Source organism: Lepus europaeus, chromosome 13, assembly GCF_033115175.1.
Source record: "Lepus europaeus isolate LE1 chromosome 13, mLepTim1.pri, whole genome shotgun sequence".
In the NCBI taxonomy this organism is placed as follows: Eukaryota; Metazoa; Chordata; class Mammalia; order Lagomorpha; family Leporidae; genus Lepus; species Lepus europaeus.
The window spans coordinates 23,948,770-23,967,942 of NC_084839.1; the positions used below are offsets into that span (position 1 = coordinate 23,948,770).

A 19,173-nucleotide genomic window follows, 5' to 3' on the forward strand; every position below is an offset into this window, starting at 1 on the left:
GCCAAGTTTCTTCCAGGACTCCCATATGGGTGGGCAGGGGCCCAAGCACTTGGGCCATTTTCCACTACTTTCCCTGGCACATTGGTAGGGAGCTGGACCAGAAGTGGAACAGCCAAAACTCAAATTGGTACCCACATAGGATGCTGGCACTGCAGGCAGCAGTTTAACCTGCTATGCCACCATGTCAGCCCCAAGTCTTGATTTTCAATTCCAAGACCTTGTGGACCAGAAAAAAATTCAATGCAGCAGGTTGAAGGCCCGTTAGGATCTTTCACTGTCATCATGAGCCACAGTGAGGTGTGGGTGGAGTAGGAGTGCCTGGGACATGGGTTCAGCATGGTAAACCCTGCTCCTGGTCAGAGCAGTAGGGAGAAAGGGTGGTTTGGGGGCTAGGAGGTCACCCAGCAAGCTGGAGGTAGGAGACACAGCACGTTCCAGCCCTGTGCAGCACAGGATGTAGGTGAGCTGGACTGTGACTGGGAACCATGGGGAGGCAACCACAGCTCATGCTGAACCTTCAGATGAACCCTGACACTGGGCCTCTGCTAAAGAGGCCTAGAGAACCTGAGCAGCTAGCCAGACACTGGGTGTGGAAAGGCAGGGCCATGGTGTTCTTCACAAGACCATACAAGTCCAGCTTTAATGCTCTGTTTTTTTAATGTTTATTTATTTATTTGAAAGGCAGAGTTACTGAGAGATAAAAGATCTTTCACCCACTAGTTCACCACCCAAATGGCCACAATGGCCAGGCCAAAGCCATGGTCTGGAGCTCCATTCAGGTTTCCCATGTAGATAGCAGGGGTCCAACCACTTGGGCCATCTTCTGCTGCTTTCCCAGGTGCATTAGCAGGGAGCTGAATCAGAGTTGAAATAGTCAGGACTTGAACTGGTGCCCATATGGGATCCAAGTGTTGCAGGTAGCACCTCAATCTGCTGTGCCACAACACTGGCCCCAGAATGTTCTATTTTTATGAACAAAACAGGGGCAGGCATTTGGCCCAGGGGTTGATGCCATTTGGGATGCCCACATCCCATATCAGAGTGCCTTGGTTTAAATGCCAACTTACTTTTGATTCCAGCTTCCCACTAATGCGTACCCTAGAAGGCGGCAGGTGATGGCTGAAGTACTTGGGCCTTTACCACACATGCTGGAAGACCAGATTGAGTTATGAGTTCCTGCTTTTAGTCTGCCAGCCCCAACTGTTGCAGGAATTGGGAGACAGACAAGTAGATGGAAGATCTCTACCTCCTGCCTTTTAGATAAAGTTTAAACAAATAGTTTTTATATATAACAAAAAGAACAAGCAGTAGCCCATCTCTTAGACCCCAAAGTGAGCTCTCAGAGCAGAAAGGTCTCGTCTGGTGAAGGTCAGTGCAGTCCAACAGGACAGGTCACAGCCTCCCCAAAAATGAACACAATGCTGCCCCCTACTCCCAAGGCAGCCACGGAGCTGTGAAGCCATGGCACCAGCTCCCAAGTCCTCTCTTTCTCCAGGTCACCCGTGTACAGGAGGCAGCTCCTGATCCTCTCCAGGGGAAGGGCCAGGTGGACAGAAGTAGCTGCAGACAGTACAGGAGCCCACATTCCAGGTTCAACAGCAGTTTATTCCCCAGGAACAAAGGTAATGTGGAAGCAGCAGCTCCCAAAGAAAACAGGAGCACAGATGACAGAGTGGCACCAAGTGGCCTGGAGCAGAGGACGGCACACCTCACAGTGGACTCGGTCGCGGCCCTGGTTTTCTGAAGCCACATCCACTTGACCCCTACGTGCCCAGCTCAGAGGTGGAGGGTGGGGACAGGCAGATGGAAAATCTGCCTCCCCACCAAGGAGATGAGCACAGCTACCCATTCCAAGTAGCCCAGAACACCACGAGGTCCCTCTCATGAAAGGGCGACCGGTAAGGAGAGGCATGGGTGTCACGGACAACCTCAATGCAACCACGAGGCCCTCTGTGGCTTCCAGCTTTCTGGTGGGGATGGTTCACCTGGTCCAACTGGGCCCCAGGGCAGCTGTAACGGAACTGCTGCCTCTCCTCACCTCTAAGGGCCCAGGCTATGTGGGATCACAAGCCATTCCCTTCCCCGGAGGATTTGCTTCTACCCTACTTCTGGCACAATTTTGCTCCCCTGAAATTCTGATCCCCAAGAGAACAGACTGACAAGGAACCGCAGAGTCTCTGCCCCACCGCCCTGCCCAAGATGCGAGAGCTTCTACAGCAGGTGGGACCTCGGACACAGGGTGCTGTGGGTGGGCTCCGTGCTCCAGGCCCATCTTGCGGACACACCCAGTGGCTTCTCTCCGAACTGCAGGGTGGCTTTGGGCTGTGCTCTAGCAGCGAGGACAGAGGCTGGGTCCTGAGTCCACATCACAAGGAGGTCTCGTGGAGGATGAAGGTGGGGCTGGTTCCCTGATGCACTGGGCTGGCCTCAGTCATGGCCTCCTTGTCGCCACTGGTCCTCAGTGCCCCATTCCTCATCTTCTCTGGAAACAGCTCGGTGTCCACAGGGAGGTCCTGGGGAGCACGCAGAGCAGAGGGGGTGGAGCTGGTGAATAGGATAAGGGGTGGGGAGGATTCTGCTGAGAAGGCGTGAGGTCCTGCTTTGATGCCTGCTGGAGGGGAGCACAGAGGAGCACAGCGTGGGGAGCACAGGGAAGAGGAGGAGGAGGGCAGAGCGGCCTGGGGTCCTTCTGCACCCCCAAACACCATGGCCCTGTGGGCAGAGGTAAGCACAGGCCCCAGACATCAGAGGGGAGAGGGAGAGAAGGTAGGCCGGGGCTCCGGGGTCAGCAGCTCTACCTGGCAGTGGCTTGTGCAGTGCAGCCGCTTCTGCCAGGACAAGGGCAGGAGGGCCAGCAGTTTGGGCAGCACTGGGTAGATGGTCCGTGGGTTCGGGGGCCGACCCCGCATTCCTCCTGAAGGCAAAGGCGCTTCTGAGTCTCTCGGGACCCATCCGGAGATATGTAGATAGAGCCAGATACCCAGAGGGGCCCTCTGCTCTCCGTAGGGCCCAGGAGGTCCCAGCTCCCTCCACCCCCAGCCTAGATCTCCGTGGGCAGCCCAGTACCCACACCCACAGCCCTGAAGGGCAGGGTCCCTCCGTCCAGGCTGCAGAGTCCCCAGCGCCCCCTTTTCACTCCTCTGTGCCCTAGTCCCCGTCCTCACCAGTGAGCAGACTGACAATCAGGCCCACCACAATGACGGTGGTGGAGTTATGAGCGCTGTACCACAGATAGGACAGGGAATAGAGCCGCTGCAGCCCTGTGGGCCTGGGGAGAACAGAGGACAATCAGCAACTGGTTGACAGGACACTCCTAGGACACCAGGCTCCACCCGCTTGCACGACCTTGGGACCTCGCACTCAGTATTTCCCTGAGGTCCCTGCTAGCCCACCCCTCAGCAAGGCCCCTGTGAAATCCCTCAAAGCAGAGCTACTACCCTCAAGGTGAAAGAGCGAGCCCCATCTCACCTGGTGAGGGAGGTCGAGGGCATTAAGGTGGTCACAGTGGCGATGGTCAGATTGCTGGGTAGGGAGAAGCTGGACCCATTAGGAGGAGAAGGTGCCAAGCCAGAGCCCATGCTGTTCACTATGCTCCCAATGCCGATCCAGAAGGCCATGATGAGTCCTGCCAACAGGCCCACGATGGCACCCTGCCCAGAGACACAGTGCACTCTTGTCACAAGGCTGACCCCACCAACCTTCACACCAGCCCCCAGCACTCCTGGGGAGCGCCTGCCAACCCATTTCCAGACCCGTCCCTCTGTGTAAGACCATGGAGGCAGAGGCATCACTCACAGGAGGGTTGGCACAAGGAAAGAACATCCCGAGACAGAAGAGTCCAAGCAGCGGACCCCCGACCATGCCAAAGATGCTGAGTGCAGCCTGGTAGATAAGGGTTGAAGAAAAAAAGAAAACACAGGCTCAGAGGCCCCAGCCTCACAGAGCAGAGCTGCCCACCACTGCCGCAGAGTCCCGCCCAGCAGATCTGCCTTTTCCACCTGGAACAGCCGGAACACACAAGGAAGAGTGAGGGAACGTCCCTTGTGGTCTCTGCTGAGGCTGACCCTAGATCTCTCTTCGCCAGCAACACCCCCAGAAATGGCTACTTGAGCCTGTCTACAGCTAAAGGTGGCCTATCACAGGGGGAATTTCTGACATCCATCCCGCATACGCCCAATAGAACTGCTGTCCTCAATTTCCTCTTTCCATCAATTCCTTCTTCCCTTAAACTTTCTGGAAGAGGTGTGGTGCAGTGGGTTCAGTCACTGATTGTGATGCCCACATTCCAAACTGAAGTGCTGGTTAGAATCCTGGCTGCTCGGGGCCAGCTGCCTTCAGTGCCGGCATCCCATATGGGCACCAGTTGGAGTCTTGGCTGCTCCACTTCTGACCCAACTCTCTGCTATGGCCTGGGAAAGCAGTGGAAGAAGGTGCAAGTGCTTGGGCCCCTGCACCTGTGTGGGAGACCTGGAAGAAGCTCCTGGCTCCTGACTTTGGATTGGCCCAGATCTGGCCATTGTGGTCATTTGGGTATTGAACCAGCAGATGGAAGACCTCTCTCTCTCTATCTCCTTCTGTCTGTAACTCTGCCTCTCAGATAAATAAACACACACACATAAACACGCCCCCCCCCCCAAAAAAAAAAAAAAAAAAGAATCCTGGCTGCTCTGCTTCTGATCCAGCTTCCCACCAATGTGTCCCAGGAGGTAGCAGGTGATGGCTCAAGTGCTTCAGCTCCTGCCATTCACGTGGGAGACCTGGATTGAGTTCTGGGCTGTCTTCTGCTTGGCCCAGTTCTGCTGTTGCAGCCATTTGGGAAGTGAACCAATGGACAGTTCTCTCTCCCTCCCACTGTCATTTTGTCTCTCAAGTGCATGAACCCCCTTTTCTAAAATTGCTGCCTCCCCTCCAAAGCTATTACCTGTAGCACAGGTCCCATCTGGGAGGAAATATAGGCCATGCCCAGGCAAAGCAGCCCATAGCCAAAGGCTGGGGGAAACAAGAAGGGGGAACGGTATGAGTGAACACAAGAAAAGGAAAGCCACCTCCCCAGCCAAACCACAGTGACACCTGGCAGCTGTTCCCCCACCTGTCCTCACCCCTCCACAACTCAGAGACCTCCCAGGAAATGCCCGAGAGGTCAACAGCCATGGCAGCGTAAGGCTGTGTGCTTCATCAGGCAAGTGCGGAGCCCGGGATGAAGCAGGTGTTTTACAGGAGACTGGTGACAGTGCCTATCTTAGAGAGAACGAGACTGCGGAGGTGTGGAGGCATAATCCCACCGAGGATTCTGGAAAGCATGATGGCCTGGGTTTCGGAGCACTCAGGGAACCAGGGTCGAATCAGGTCCTCCATTGTAACAGTTGCCAACGAATTGAAAGCAGAGGATATGGTGCTGGAAGGAAGGGTGGGAATGAAGAGCTGCACTGAGCCCAGGAGCCGAGGGGGCAGAACTCCCAAGGGTTCCCTGGAGACCAGTGCCCCAAAGGTGGGAGAGGTGACATACACAGCCACAATGCCAGCCTCACAGGGGACACAGGGGACTGCAGAGGTGGGCCAGAAGCCAAGGACACTAGTCCTTCATGATAAGAGGGTAAATCTGGTTCAAGTAGGTTGATTCAGTACCATAAATGAGCCCTTAACCAAAACGGGGGCATCTCTGGGAGAGGGCATGCTCCGTCCCATGGTGATCAGCTGTCCCGCATCCTCCCGATGGCCGGGCTCAGTGAGAAACTCTGGCGAGCCTCTTCCCCACTCACCCATCACCTTGTACCGAGCAGGGTCAGCTGCACCCAGCCTGAGGGATACCTGAGGGAGCCACTGAAGAGGCAGGCAACAAAGAGGCCCGGCAGGCCCGGCAGGCCCTTCAGCAGGTCCATCACAAAGTAGAGCACGAACTGCAAGCAGAGCACAGGTGCACGGCCCTCTTTACCGCTGGGCCGCAGAGAAGCCCCCTCCGTACCTGCCCCGCCAATCTGGAGAACCCAGAGGTATCTGCTGACCCCAGTGACCCTTAGCAAGTGGCGAGAAAAGGGGCTCCACAGAGAGTGGCTCACACCAGCTCCGCCTCTCTCAGCTGAGTCTGTTTTCTCCTCTGAAAATGAGGCTCTCAGGAGGCCCAGAAGAGACCAGGTGGGTGAGAGCTCCCCGCAGAGCTTGTGGTGCAGTAGGGATCCCGGGCCCACAGCTCCGGAGGGCGAGCACTGTGACTGGGTGGTGCTGGCAGCTGGGAGCTCACGAGCTAGAACGGACTTTCCTTGCATCGCCCATTCAGTCCTCATGGCCCCCATCCAGCCGCTCCTCTCAGGGGCCCGGGCTGGCCCTCACTGGCACAGCAGGGGGCCAGGGAAGCCTCCTCACCTGGTCAGAGGCTGCTTGAGACTGCTGGGTGCTCATGGGATACTCCTGGTAATAGGCGAACATGACCAGGCCAATGAGGCAGCCCATGCTGAGGGCCACCTGCTGACAGGGGAACACCGCATAGCAGGAGCTGTACAAGAGGCCAGAGCCAGGGAGAGAGCCAGTGTTAGCAGACACCCTGGGCATGTGCCCCAAGCCTCCAGAAAGGGGACTTCTGTCCTGACTCCAAAGGGTCAGTGCGCGCCCTGGCATCCAGCCCCACCCGAGCTGCCTGTGGGGAAGCCCCTGCCCTCGCCCCAGCACTCACAGCACAGCCGCTTTCTCTGTGCGGGAACTGAGGTAGCGCTGCACCTGGGCCTGGTTCACCCCATACAAGGAGAGCATCATGAAGACGCCCCCGAAGGCCAAGGTCCAGAAGGTGTGCCGCACAAAGGGATCAGGATCCAGCCTGCAACAGACGCCAGCCAGTCACTGTGCACAGCCCCAGACGCACTCAGCCTTCCCGTCCTCCTGGCAACAGAGGTCAGCGGAGTGCAGAGCAGAGACACCACTGCAGGGGCGAGGAAGGGACAGAGGGCAAGAGGCCAGGCACACTCCACACACGCACAGCAAGCTGGAGGAAGGCTCCATTTCTCCAGCCTCAAGCCAGGCAACACCCAGACCCGTGGGGAATACCAGCTGGGCCCCTGGATCACCTGTGCAGAGCTGCACCTCAGGCTCCCCAGCCTGCCCTGTTATTACAGCCCTGAGACCAGGCTCTAGGATGGGCTCCGCTCCCAGGCACCGGAGACCCCTGCCAGGGGACGGCGTGGACTTACTCGATCCCAGAGATGAGGCCATGCTGGGAGGCCACATCCCACACACGCCCCAAGCCGCCCACTTTGGCTGACCCCACGATGATAACCGCCAGCTGCCCTAGGAACATGACCAGTGTCTGGAACACATCTGTCCAGATGACGGCCTTCAGCCCACCCTGTGGGGGAAAAGACAGCACACCTGTCACATGTCTCTCAGAGTGGCCACTGGGGAGGACACCACGACGGCAGTGAGGACGCTATATGGTCACTGGGGGCATAAGTGCTGGGGCCTAGTTCCCACCCCATGCTCTACCTTCACGGGTCGTCCCTAAATCTCATCTCACTCACCCTAGCGCTTCAGCCCATCTCCTCCTACTCCCCTCCTTACACGATCCCTTCCCGCCACCCCCTGGGGCTTCCTGCACTCACCAGAGCAGTGTAGATTGTACAGACAATGCCCAGGGTCAGCACTGACAGCCACAGATCAAAGCCAGTCACTGTAAGCAGATAAAGTCCCGGTCTGATCCCTGGAAGAGGTTTGGGCGGGGGGGGGTGGGGTGGTGGGTGGCTAGAGAAGCCCTGGTGAGCGCAGCCACTCCATGTCGTAGAGATGAAGTACTTGGCCATGGGATGAAATAAATCATTCACAATGGAAAGGAGACACGTGCAGAGCTCCAGCAAGAGGTGCTGATTCACCACTTGGGCACAGTAGTCTGTCCAGCTCTCCAGGGAGGTGCCCAAGCCTGCTTCTACCCTGCATGACACCAACCCCATGGCCCATGCTGTACACTAGCTCCTGGTCAAAGTTAGGTTCTTTTCTTCACACTGCCTTTTTATGGGCCCCCTCTAGTGGTGTTTTCTCTGCTTGCCATGGCTGGGAGCCGGGGCTGCAACTCCTCACCTGCATTGAGGGCCAAGGATGGTGCATAGAGCACAACCCCCATGTAGATCACCTGCCGGGGGCAGAAAAGGATGTGAGGAGAGGGGATGAGAACAGGAAGAGAGGAGGGAAGATGGAGCTCAGCTCCAACATCCCCACAGCTTCCGTCTCCTATCCGACTCCCTTCTCCCTTCCCCTCCCAAATTCTGGCTTGCTGCCAGCACTGTGGCATCGGAAGGCAGGGCCACAAGACGCCTCTGGGGGCTGCAGCAATCCTGCCAGTGGGAGAACGGGGCATGCTCCACCCCCTCAGCATGGCTGTGTTCAGCCCCCACCACGTCCCAGCTCCACTTCCACCCTCACTCCCCTTACCATCTGGAAGATGAAGGTCACAGTTCCACAAATCCGCACCACCTTATTGAACCGCAGCTCCAGGTACTGGGCAGGAGCGTAGAGGGAAAAGAGAACAGTATTCATCCTGACTCCATCCCACAGGATTCACACACAACTGCCCTCAAGAGGCAGGGGCCTGAGGGAATCTCCACTCTGGGCCATCTGCGCACACTGTTCCCTTCAACTCTGACCTCACCAGGAAGAACTAGGAAACAACAGGGAATTCTCTGTCCCTCTCCTTGGGTGGAGGAGATCCGGGACCCCAGCTCCCTCCTACGTTCCCTGCTCACCTCATAGGCACTGGTGAGATGCAGGCGGTAGAAGACGGGGATGAAGACATGTGCAGGGATCAGCAGCCCCAGGAAGTAGCAGCAACCCAGGAACCAATACTGCGTCCCAAAGCGGTAGATCTCCGATGGCACACCCAGGATGGCCACGGCCGACTGGAAGGTGGCCAGCAGGGACAGAGCCACCGGGAGGCAGCCCATTCTGCGGTCCGCCAGCAGCAGCTGGCCAACAGTATGCTTGCCCCAGCCACGACAAGCATGGTAGAGGCCAATGGCAAGGGAGAAGACCAGCAGCAGGCTGAACACCACATAGTCCACGAGGGAGAAAGTGGATGTGATCACATCCGAGTCCGGGGTTGGGGTGAGGGGAGCTGAGGTGGTCTCCCCCATGCTCATCCTCACGGTGTCTGCGCTCTGCACCCGGGCTCTGGGCTATCCTTCGGCTGGACAGTGGCAGCCAACGGCTATACACTGGACTCTGGACACAGTCTCAGATTCCTCCTGGTGCACCGAATGACATGGTCCAGGGTGAGCTGCAAAAGAATCAGCTCCCGATCAAGCCCATCCTACCTTCCTGGCCACGCACCCCTGCACATGCCGGGCCCGTCACACTGGGACCAGCCAGCATGGCGGTGACTGCCCCTGAAGGTCCTGGGGTGGATCTGCAGGGAGGCAGCTGAGGGGGGAAGCAGCAGGGACAGTCAGGAGACAGTTAACTTGGCAAGGAATGTTGGGAGTGCAGGACTATAATAGATACTAAATCTCCACCCAAAGGAAAATCAAGTCTAGCCCAAGTTCCTTCTCAGAGAAACTCCCTCCCCCGACCTGCAGGCACGGACCCAGTCACTACAATGTACTAAGCCATCAGAGCCAGCCTGGCGCCACAGCCCAGCAGGGAAGGAGGAATGGAGACTAATACCAGCAGGGCTTCCCTGGCTCACCCTGGCCTTAGCCCTGCCTCCCACGACCCCCAGCGTCACCATGCTGAAGGTACCCCTTTCTCAGTACAAGTGAGCTCAGTACATGGGGTTCCATGGCAGCCCCAAACTCCATTCCAGACACCCCCAGGTCAACTGCTCCATGTCCCCTTCTCAACATCCTCCCTAATAACCACCAGATAAGCCTCTGCCTGTCAGCCCTTCCACCTGCCTCACCGTGGTCAACGGCAGTCCAGCAAGCGAGCACACTGGATTCGGAAGTGAGAGGCAAGATGAGAGGGGGTTCAGAGTTACGATTCTAGGACCACTCTGCAGAGAAGCAAACTGGCCAAGAAGCTGGAGGCAAGAGGAACATCTCGCGAGAACAGTCCTATCATGCTGCGGGCAGCAGACACCTACCTGAGAAACAATCCCTCTTCTGAGCAGAGATGCCTGGGAGCTGGGCAGAGACTGAGGGTCTGGCTGGACCAGTGGCTGAGGTAAGACCTGGAATTAGGGGTGGGGCGAGGCTCCGTTATTTATTCTGGCCCCTTCAGGGAACCAATGCCTGGAGCCCAAACGGCCCCATCACCCAGAGCCCCCAACTCAGCCCCAGAGGCTCCAGAATGCAGGGAGGTAGCTCATGTTCACCAGCATTCCTCCATGGATTAGGCTCTCAGCCTAAGTAACTTCTGGCAACCCTGCATGTTAGAGAGCTGGGAAGGAGGCCCTGAGAGAGGACAGGAAAGCTGCTTTTCCAACTCCTACACGAGAAATGTGAACACTCCAAGAGCACACAACTTGCAGGTGAGCAGGAATGGGATCGCAGCTTTTCAAACGTAAACCTTTGGAGATGACTATTACAACCCCTCACTTCACACTAAGGCCCCTGGGGCTCAAGGGCCATTTCCAAAGGTACAGCCAATCAGAGTCAGGAACCAGATTAGAAGCCAGGTCTAGTGATTCTCCATCTACCCTCCACAGATACCACCCTATCTACAGAGGAAACCCCCTGAGGTACTTATTGTTATGGGAGAGAGATACCAGAGAATACCATGTATTTAGATAACCTAACACGATGACAACTAACATCTTGATTAAAAAAAAAAAAGATTTATTGATTTACTGATTTAAAAGGCAGACAGAAACAGAGACCTTTCATCTACTGATTCACTCCTCAGAGGGTGGCAACAACCTGATCTGGGCAGGCCAAAGCCAGGAGCCAGAAACTCCACCCTGGTCTCCCACCGGGGTCCGTACTTGAGCCATTCTCTGCGACCTTCCCCAGTGTATTAGCAAGAAGCTGAATCGGAAGCAAAGCAGCCAGGACTCGGAACCAGCACTCCTACACAGGACGCCAGCGTTGCAAGTAGCGGCTTTGCTGTCCCACAACGCCGGCCCCAGGTAATATTTTCTGAACATCTGCTATACACCCAGCAGCACGCTAAGTGCCTTATAAACATTCGCAGTAATAAAGTAAAGAAATAGCAGCAGCTAACACTTTCAAACACCACAGCTCAGGTTCAAACATGAATACTCTCTAGTTCTCAAAGGAAACCAAGACCTACGGAGGTCAAATAACTTACTTAAGGCTGAAAGCAGCAGGATTCAAAACAAGGGAGAAACAGTGCTGTCTGTGGCTCTGACAGATGATTCACTGGAGGCCCTGCCCTCAGCACTCCCAGAACTGGCACAGGAGCAGATTGCTAATTGTAATCAGTCATTCATGGAACACAGTTTAGATTTCAACTAACCTAGACCCAGATTAACATGAACTGTCTTCTACTCTTGCCCATTAGGTGAAAGACCAAGCTGTCTTCGGGCTCTCCCACACTGTTCGGGCAGATCTCGTGTGGCTGGCAAGGTGTAGTCTCACATAAACCACACCTGAACTGAACCTCCCGGGACCAATGAAGAGTGGAAACCTGAGCAAGTGGCCTTGGATCACATGCTCTACAGAGTTACAGATGCGAGTCCTTAGAGCAAGGTTCCAACAGGCCACTCTGGTTTAACCTAAAGATGCCCTGGGCCTCTGCACATTGCAACACCCCAAGTTTTCTCATTCCTCCTCGGCAAGTTTTTCATGCTATGATAGAGATTCCGGGAACGACAGGAGAGCGAGAGATGTCTGCAAATAAGAACAGGTGGCACTAAAGCAGGCGTGGGGAGCCTTTTTCCCGCCAGGAGCCACTGGACATTTATACATCATTCACAGGCCATACAGAATTATCAACTTAAAATGATTTGAAGGCCTTAATCCGCCCGTGGGCCATAAGTTCCCACCCTTGCACTAAAGGGATATGGACAGGCAGGGTTTGGAGAAAGCAAAAACTGTCCCAGTACTGACTATGACACAGCGGACAGAAATGGAAACCCTGGGGGCCTGTGTTGTGGCGCAGCAGGTTAAGTTGCTCCAGTCCAGGCTGTTCCATTCTGATCAGCTCCCTGCTAATCTGCCTGGGAAAACATCGGAGGATGGCCCAAGTCCTTGATTCCCTGCAGCCACCTGGGAGACCGGGAAGAAGCTCCTGGCTCCTGGCTTTGTCCTGGCCAGCCCTGGCCATTTGGGGAGAGAACCAACAGAGGACTTCTCTCCCTCTGCAACTCTTTTTTTCCTTTGTGGTTAATATTTTTTTTATAGCAAGCTTTTATTTATCAAATTTCGTAAGTACAATTTTTGGATTATGGCTGTTCTCCCTCCATACCCATCCTCCCACCCCCAAACCATCCCAGCTCCTACTCCCTCTCCCATCCAATTCTTCATTAGATTCATTTTTAATTATCTTTATGTACAGAAGATCAACTCTATACTAAGTCTATACTAAGATTTTAACAGTTTGCACCCATACAGACATACAAAGTATAAAGTCCAGTTTGAAGACTAGTTTTACCGTTAATTCTCATAGCACAACACATTAAGGATAGAGGTCCTACATGGGGAGCAAGTGCACAGTGACTTCTGCTGTTGATTTAACAACTGACACTTTTATATATGACGTCAGTGATCACCTGAGGCTCTTGTCATGAGCTGCCAAGGCTATGGAAGCCAACTCTTCCAAAATAAATAAATCTTCAAAAAAGGGGGGAGGGGCAAGGGCTACGGCACAGATTAAGTCTCTGCCTGTAGTGCTGGCATCCCATATGGGCACCAATTTGAATGCCAGCTGATGGCCTGGGAAAGCAGCAGAATATGGCCCAAATGCTTGGGGCCTTGCATCCACATGGGAGACTCAGAAGAAACTCCTGACTCCAGACCAGCCCTGCTCCAGCCTTTGTGGCCATTTGGGGAGTGAATCAGCAGATAGAAGACTACTCTCTCTGTATGTAACTCTGCCTCTCAAATAAATTAATAAATGTTAAAAGAAAAGAAAAAGAAAAAGATATGGAGCCCGTCTGCTGCTGGGGCTTCCTAGTAGAATTCTATTTGCAGGGGTGGGCACTGTAGCTGGATTAAGAGTCCCAGCTGCTCCACTTCCGATCCAGCTTCCTGCTAATGCACCAGGGAAAGCAGTGGAAGACGGGCCAAGTGCTTGAGCCCCTGCACCCATGTGGGAGGCCTGCATGAAGCTCCTGGCTCCAGCCTGGCCCAGCCCCGGCCAATGTGGCCATGTGGGGAGTGAACCGGTCAGATGGAAGGGATGGAAGCCCTTTCGTAACTCTGCCTTTCAAGTAAGTAGAATATTAGAGACAAAAGAATTCTATTTGCATGGGGTACTGAGAATCCTTCTGGATGGCAGGAGAGAGCCAGGAAGACAAGAAAAACCCGACCGAGTAACAAAGCCCTCCTCAGACACCATTCTAAGAACAGAGCAGCGGCTTTCTAACAGGCTGCACTGATGGAACCCTAAGGCCTCTGAGGGTGTGGGAGCCAAGAACGGAGCTACCTGTCATGGGGAGGGCACAGCCAGGTGGGGGTTCCTTCTAAGATGCCCAAGCCCTGTGGTCACACGCTGCACCCGACTGCTCCGACCCTACAGGGCCCAAAGGGGCCACAGCAGGACCAACTGTCCCTTAGAATCCGTCGAGACATGAAAGGCTTCCGGACCCTCACTAAAACGCAAATGGCTACGAACATCTCAGAGAATCCGCCAGCCAGCTAGATGCAAATATGAATCCAGGAGACTCCAGGCAGATCCCGGGGGTCCGCGGAAGCACAGCCTGGAGCGGCTACTCAAATGAGCTTCGGTCGACTCGGCTGAGCTTCCGGCTGACCCTGACCAAGCCAGCCCTGCCGGTCCCCGAGCCCGGCTCGCCCAGCGCCCCGCGGTCAGGACTCCGCGCCACCCCGCCTTACCTCACCTCCGTGGCTCGGCCAGCACTAGGAAGGTCCCCCGCTTCTACCTGAGTTCAGCATCGCTCCCTTTTCCTGGAAAAGCAAGGAAGACGAGTGAGGGAAGAGTCTCTCCCGCCCCTTCCACCTCGCCAGGCTCCGGGGACGCTGCGCGCTCTCGGACGGAGGTGGAAGGGACAGGGTGCCCGGGGCGCTCCCAGGCTCGCGTCCGGACGCCGGAGTGTGCCCTTCGCCCTCCACTCGCTCGTCCATCACCCTTACCGCTTCCTTTCTCGGCTTCTTCCCTTCCCTCCGCACGTGCCGAGTTCACCACCTCGCCGCTCGCACTTCAGTCCCCGCGCCGGGGGCCTGCCGGTCCCGTCCCACCCCGCCTCTCCGCCCCCGCCCTGACGTCGCTCGGCCGAGCCTCTCCGCACTGGTCCACACCCTCCCGGCCCACCTGCCTGGTCTCCACACGTGGGTCGCCGGAGAGCCGGGGCAGCAAAACACAGGGAGGGTGACAGCGAGGCCCCGCCCCCGGCCCGCCTGGCCGCCATGTTTACTGAGGGCATCTGAAGGCACTCGAGCCGCTGCGCGGACGCCACCGTGGCGTCCGGACGCGGGGAACGCGGGGCTGGAGGATCCCGCAGTCTGCACAGGCGCCTTCGCCAGTCCCCTCAGAACGACAACTGGGGCGCACGGAAACGCGCGGTACCCCCACGCAACCAGTGGGAACTCACAGCCCGCCCCGGCCGCCAGGACCCGGCCGACTAAGCCACGCCCCGGGACGGGGGCGGGGCCGCGGTGTGGTCTCGCGAGGCCCTGAAAAGGTCGAAGGAGGCGAAAAATGGCGCTTCGCGAGCCGGGCAGTCGTACGGGCCCGGTGCGCTGGGCTGCGGCCCTGCTCCTCGCTCTGGGCGTGGAAAGGGCTGTGGCGCTACCCGAGGTACAGGAGCAAGTTTGAGGTCGGGCTGAAGCGGGGCCGCTGGCCTGCCGGTGTGTCGCGCCCGCCCGCCCGCGGCAGTCCCCTCCCCGACGCCGGCCTAGCGCCCCGGCTTCGCCCCTGGAGGCGGCCGCCGCGGTACCGCAGCCGGGGCCGGCTCGCGGCGACACTCACGTCACTCTGGCCTCGGGCGCTCGCGCCGTCACCCCGTTCAAAGGCCTTTGAAACTTGATCTCCTCGCTGCTTCATCTTTGAATGACTTTAAATCATTGTTCCAACGGACGGGTCTCTGGCTCTCGGGCACGATGTCCACGCACTGGTGCCGTTGGACGGTACCTTCTGCGGAGCTTGATGCGTTCTCGGTGTCCCCGCAGCCCCTTTACACACGGCCGGGTGGGGCTGGCTGAAGGAGGCGGCTCTGGAGAGGGCATAGCAAAGACATCCCCTCCCTGGCCAGCTGTGGCACCCAAGGGCTGGCGTGTCCTGGTCCAGCCTGGTCACAGGGGCTCGGGGGTACTGGCGGTCAGTTCTTGGACCCAGTTGTTCTCCGTTTTCTGTCTGGAATCCTAACACGTGTGTTTCTGTCCTGCAGATCTGCAGCCAGTGTCCAGGGGGTGTGCACAACGTGTCCGCAGTGGCGGTTTTCTGTGAGCAGACACCGGGGCTAACGCTGCGTGCGCGCTGCTGCCTGGGTCCGACGGGCGCCATCGTGGGGTGAGGGCTCGGAGGCCATCCCTGGAGGCTGGAACGGTTCCCACGCTGGCGGCTTCCCGGCTTGGCTTTGCGGATGAATGCTGGTGCCTAGCTGGAGGCATCCAAACTATGGTTCTCAAACTTTTAAATGTGTCCTAGCACAAGGTTGTTATAAACACAGCCTTGTGTTTCTTTATGGATGAAACTGTGTAAAAGTCCTAATTTTTGTGTGGCTTTTTTTTTTAAGGCTTTTATTTATGATTTTGTTTTAAAAAGAGCTTTGGTGTGCTTATTATCAAGTCTTTGGGTTATTTATTGTGTGTCTCCATGAAATCCACCCCCATCCTCCAAGACGCTGCTCTGTGGCTCTTGTTCCTCTTCTGGTTTTTTTTTTTTTTTTTTTTTTTTTTTTTTGACAGGCAGAGTGGACAGTGAGAGAGAGAGAGACAGAGAGAAAGGTCTTCCTTTTGCCGTTGGTTCACCCTCCAATGGCCGCTGCGGTAGCGCGCTGTGGCCGGCGCACCGCGCTGATCCAATGGCAGGAGCCAGGTGCTTCTCCTGGTCTCCCATGGGGTGCAGGGCCCAAGCACTTGGGCCATCCTCCACTGCACTCCCTGGCCACAGCAGAGAGCTGGCCTGGAAGAGGGGCAACTGGGACAGGATCGGTGCCCCGAGCGGGACTAGAACCCGGTGTGCCGGCGCCACAAGGCGGAGGATTAGCCTAGTGAGCTGCAGCGCCGGCCTCTTCTGGTTTATTTATATTTGTGCTGGGACAAGTTCTGCCTCTGCCTCCTGGTACAGGTTAGTCTCTCAGATTCACTCCTTGGCCTTGCTGCCTTTCTCTGCACTCACGGAGAGTCTGCTGGGGTCTCGGTGCCTCAGCTGCACCCATTCCGCAGGGGTCTGCCCAGGCCAGGCCTTCTAAGGGCTGTCGACCCCTCCAGGCCCCACGGGCCTGTGGGTACCTCCAGCTTCTTATTAAATCCCCTGAGAGTACCCTCACATCCAACTCCAGATGTTATGTCTGGCTTCCATCCTCGTCTTTCCCTGGATGGGTCTCTGTATTCCACTTTCTTTACCGTCATCACTTTCTTGCTTTAATATTTAGAACTGTTGCCCTCAGGATAAAGGTCAACCTATGAAGCACCTCAGACCAGTCCCCACACACTTTTCCAACATTATCCCGATTCCTCAGCCATTCAAACTCTCCCTGAGGGTCCAGCTCCAGTCAGACTGACACACACACACACACACACACACCCCCAAGGCATCCCACCTCTCTCCATACCCCAAATTGCCATCCTCCAGCAAATTAGGACATAGTAGATCTGCAATTCCAACACCTTTGGTGAATGATCTCAGAGTGATGCCTTTTTGGTTTTTTTAACTTCTGATCCTCAATGTCCATACCAGTCTATGTATGGTCCTGTGGATTTTTTTTCCCAGATTGTAATTTTTGATGACCATCTGGTTCTATATTGTATGCCAGTAAAGGGCTAAGATGCTGAGTTACATGTTTTTTATATTCTCCCAATTTTTATAGTTTAGAGTGTCTCAGTAAATATTTGTAGGATAAAGGAATAGACAACAACAGGTATTGCAGAAAAAAAATTTAAATGTGGCATAGTCCTTGATGTCCAGGAGTTTGTCACCAGTCTATGGTAGAAAATGGACTTGGAAAAACTCTCTTTTATATGACTTTTTTTTTTCCACTTAAAGGAGTACTGTGGATCTGAGGATTGATATAGTTGAGATTCACTATTCTACACAAATACTAATTTCTTCAGTCTGTGCACATGTTCATAGGCAGACTGATGAGAGCAGTGCTGTGCGACAGAACTTTCAGTAACCATGGAAATGTTCCATATCTGTACTTACCAACACAGTGCCTACTAACATTTCTACTTAAAATGTGGCCAGTGCGAGGGAGGCACTGGATTGATAGGTTAAAGTAGCCATGGATAGCTAGTGGGGTGACTGTAGTGGGTAATGCAAGCTTAAAATGTCAACCTCGGCATCTGGTTTGTGACTCTGAACACTGCTGTATTCAAGTGGTATTAGCTGAAGAGGGGGTTGCGTGGACAGACACAGACCTTGCCATGGAAGAAGAGAAGGAAGACATCATTACACTGCACTTTGTTTCCTCAGGCTGGATCTCCAGAACTGTTCTCTGAAGCAGCCTGGTCCAAACTTCACTCAGGCACACAGCGCTGTCATCGTGTAAGTAGTCAGGTGCCTTCTGCCCAGAAAGCGAATAACGGCTAAAGGTTGATGGGGAGGTCTTTGTGGGTATCAGCGTCCAAAATGGGGAAAGTCAGGATGAGAATTGCATTACCACTCCGGAAAGCTAGGGGAATGTCAGCAGGGTCTTCGTTGAGCAGAGCGCTAACGGTGTGTGCTTTGCAGAGAGCTGCAAACAAACCCCCTCAAGGGTGACCTGACCAACACCTTCCGAGGCTTTACACAGCTCCAGACATTGTGAGTATGGGGACAAGATGGAGAGAGAACCAAAGGGGGCAGTGCCACGAGCTCAGCAGGTGTAGGCTGCATATTATGACCGCTGTATTGTCTTCAGGGTACTGCCGCAGGATGTCAGCTGTCCTGGGGGTGTTAGTGCCTGGGACAACATCACCTCTTACGCAGACAACCAAACCTGCCAAGGGCAAAAGAACCTTTGTAACAGCACTGGAGACCCAGGTACGCTGGCTCACCTCACCTTCCTTCCTTGTACACTTCACTTCAGAGCAGAAAGCTGAAAGTGCCTAAATGCCTTTTGTTATGAGTTCTGAGGCTCTAATGACCCTTGGAAAGAAAAGATCTTAAACATTCTACTGTGTTAGGTGTGATGAGCTGTAATCTTTCCTCTCCCTTTGACCTAGAAATGATTGAGAGAACCTAACTTGAAAAGGTGTTTCAGAAATACACCTGATGAAATCCAGCAATGTTCTCTATTTCTGTCTCCCAGAAATGTGCCCTGAGAATGGATCTTGCGCCCCCGATGGTCCGGGTTTCTTGCAGTGTGTGTGTGCTGATGGCTTCCATGGATACAAGTGTATGCGCCAGGTGAGGAATTGGGCCTTCAGTTGGGGATGAGGCATACATGGTAAGAACCTCTCTGGAAGCAGAGCCATAGGTCAGGGGCTTATGCAGACTCCCTGGGGGAGGAGCGCTGTAGAGGTGCCCGGGAAGACGGGGAGGGTATACAGGAGAAAGCTGGGTTCGGATGTGGAGTGAGTGTGGTTTTGACCCGTTGTTCCAGGGCTCGTTCTCACTGCTTATGTTCTTCGGGATTCTGGGATCCACCACCCTGTCCATCTCTATCCTGCTTTGGGGGACCCAGCGCCGAAAAGCCAAGACTTCCTGACCACAGGGGTGTTCTGCTGCTCTAGGACCACCAGCCAGGGAGATCTGCGCGGTTGGCCCGTGGCGGCTCCTCCAGGCTGAAGCTGCTGTCGGAAGGAAGGCGGGGAACTGCACCTCCGGGAGTGTCAAGCGCGGGCCCCCGCCCGGTTCCATTTGTGCTGCTGTTAGAATAAACACTTTCTTCTCTCTCTTTAGGAAGGGCTTCCTGCCTTTGTGTTTCTTGCTGGGGGTGGGAGGTGCTTCTCGGGGGCGGCCTCCTCCGGCCCCGCC

At 55.4% G+C, this 19,173-nt stretch overlaps 2 protein-coding genes across 6 annotated transcripts; one reads left to right on the forward strand and one right to left on the reverse strand.

The window, feature by feature from the left end:
* Positions 1-683: 683 nt before the first annotated feature.
* Positions 684-15,427, reverse strand: SLC5A6 (solute carrier family 5 member 6). Of its 5 annotated transcripts, none has more exons than XM_062209135.1 (18): positions 15,022-15,427; positions 13,934-14,000; positions 10,055-10,141; positions 8,721-9,250; positions 8,410-8,475; positions 8,059-8,110; positions 7,587-7,654; positions 7,179-7,333; positions 6,668-6,808; positions 6,361-6,490; positions 5,809-5,897; positions 5,283-5,395; positions 4,922-4,989; positions 3,796-3,882; positions 3,469-3,650; positions 3,165-3,268; positions 2,799-2,914; positions 684-2,513 (listed from the first exon to the last, which is right to left on the reverse strand). In XM_062209135.1, the coding sequence occupies exons 4-18, from the start codon at positions 9,111-9,113 to the stop codon at positions 2,367-2,369; spliced, it is 1,911 nt and encodes a 636-aa protein (XP_062065119.1). In that variant the 5' UTR covers positions 9,114-9,250; positions 10,055-10,141; positions 13,934-14,000; positions 15,022-15,427; the 3' UTR covers positions 684-2,366. The 5 variants fall into 5 exon arrangements, with proteins under 5 accessions (XP_062065119.1, XP_062065116.1, XP_062065117.1 ...); XM_062209132.1 differs by having other exon boundaries at positions 13,929-14,000; XM_062209133.1 differs by lacking the exon at positions 15,022-15,427 and adding an exon at positions 14,365-14,662 and having other exon boundaries at positions 13,929-14,000.
* ATRAID (all-trans retinoic acid induced differentiation factor) lies at positions 14,721-19,097 on the forward strand. Its single transcript, XM_062209136.1, has 7 exons — positions 14,721-14,850; positions 15,440-15,561; positions 17,689-17,760; positions 17,947-18,018; positions 18,116-18,237; positions 18,506-18,603; positions 18,800-19,097. The coding sequence occupies exons 1-7, from the start codon at positions 14,752-14,754 to the stop codon at positions 18,902-18,904; spliced, it is 690 nt and encodes a 229-aa protein (XP_062065120.1). The 5' UTR covers positions 14,721-14,751; the 3' UTR covers positions 18,905-19,097.
* Positions 19,098-19,173: the final 76 nt, after the last annotated feature.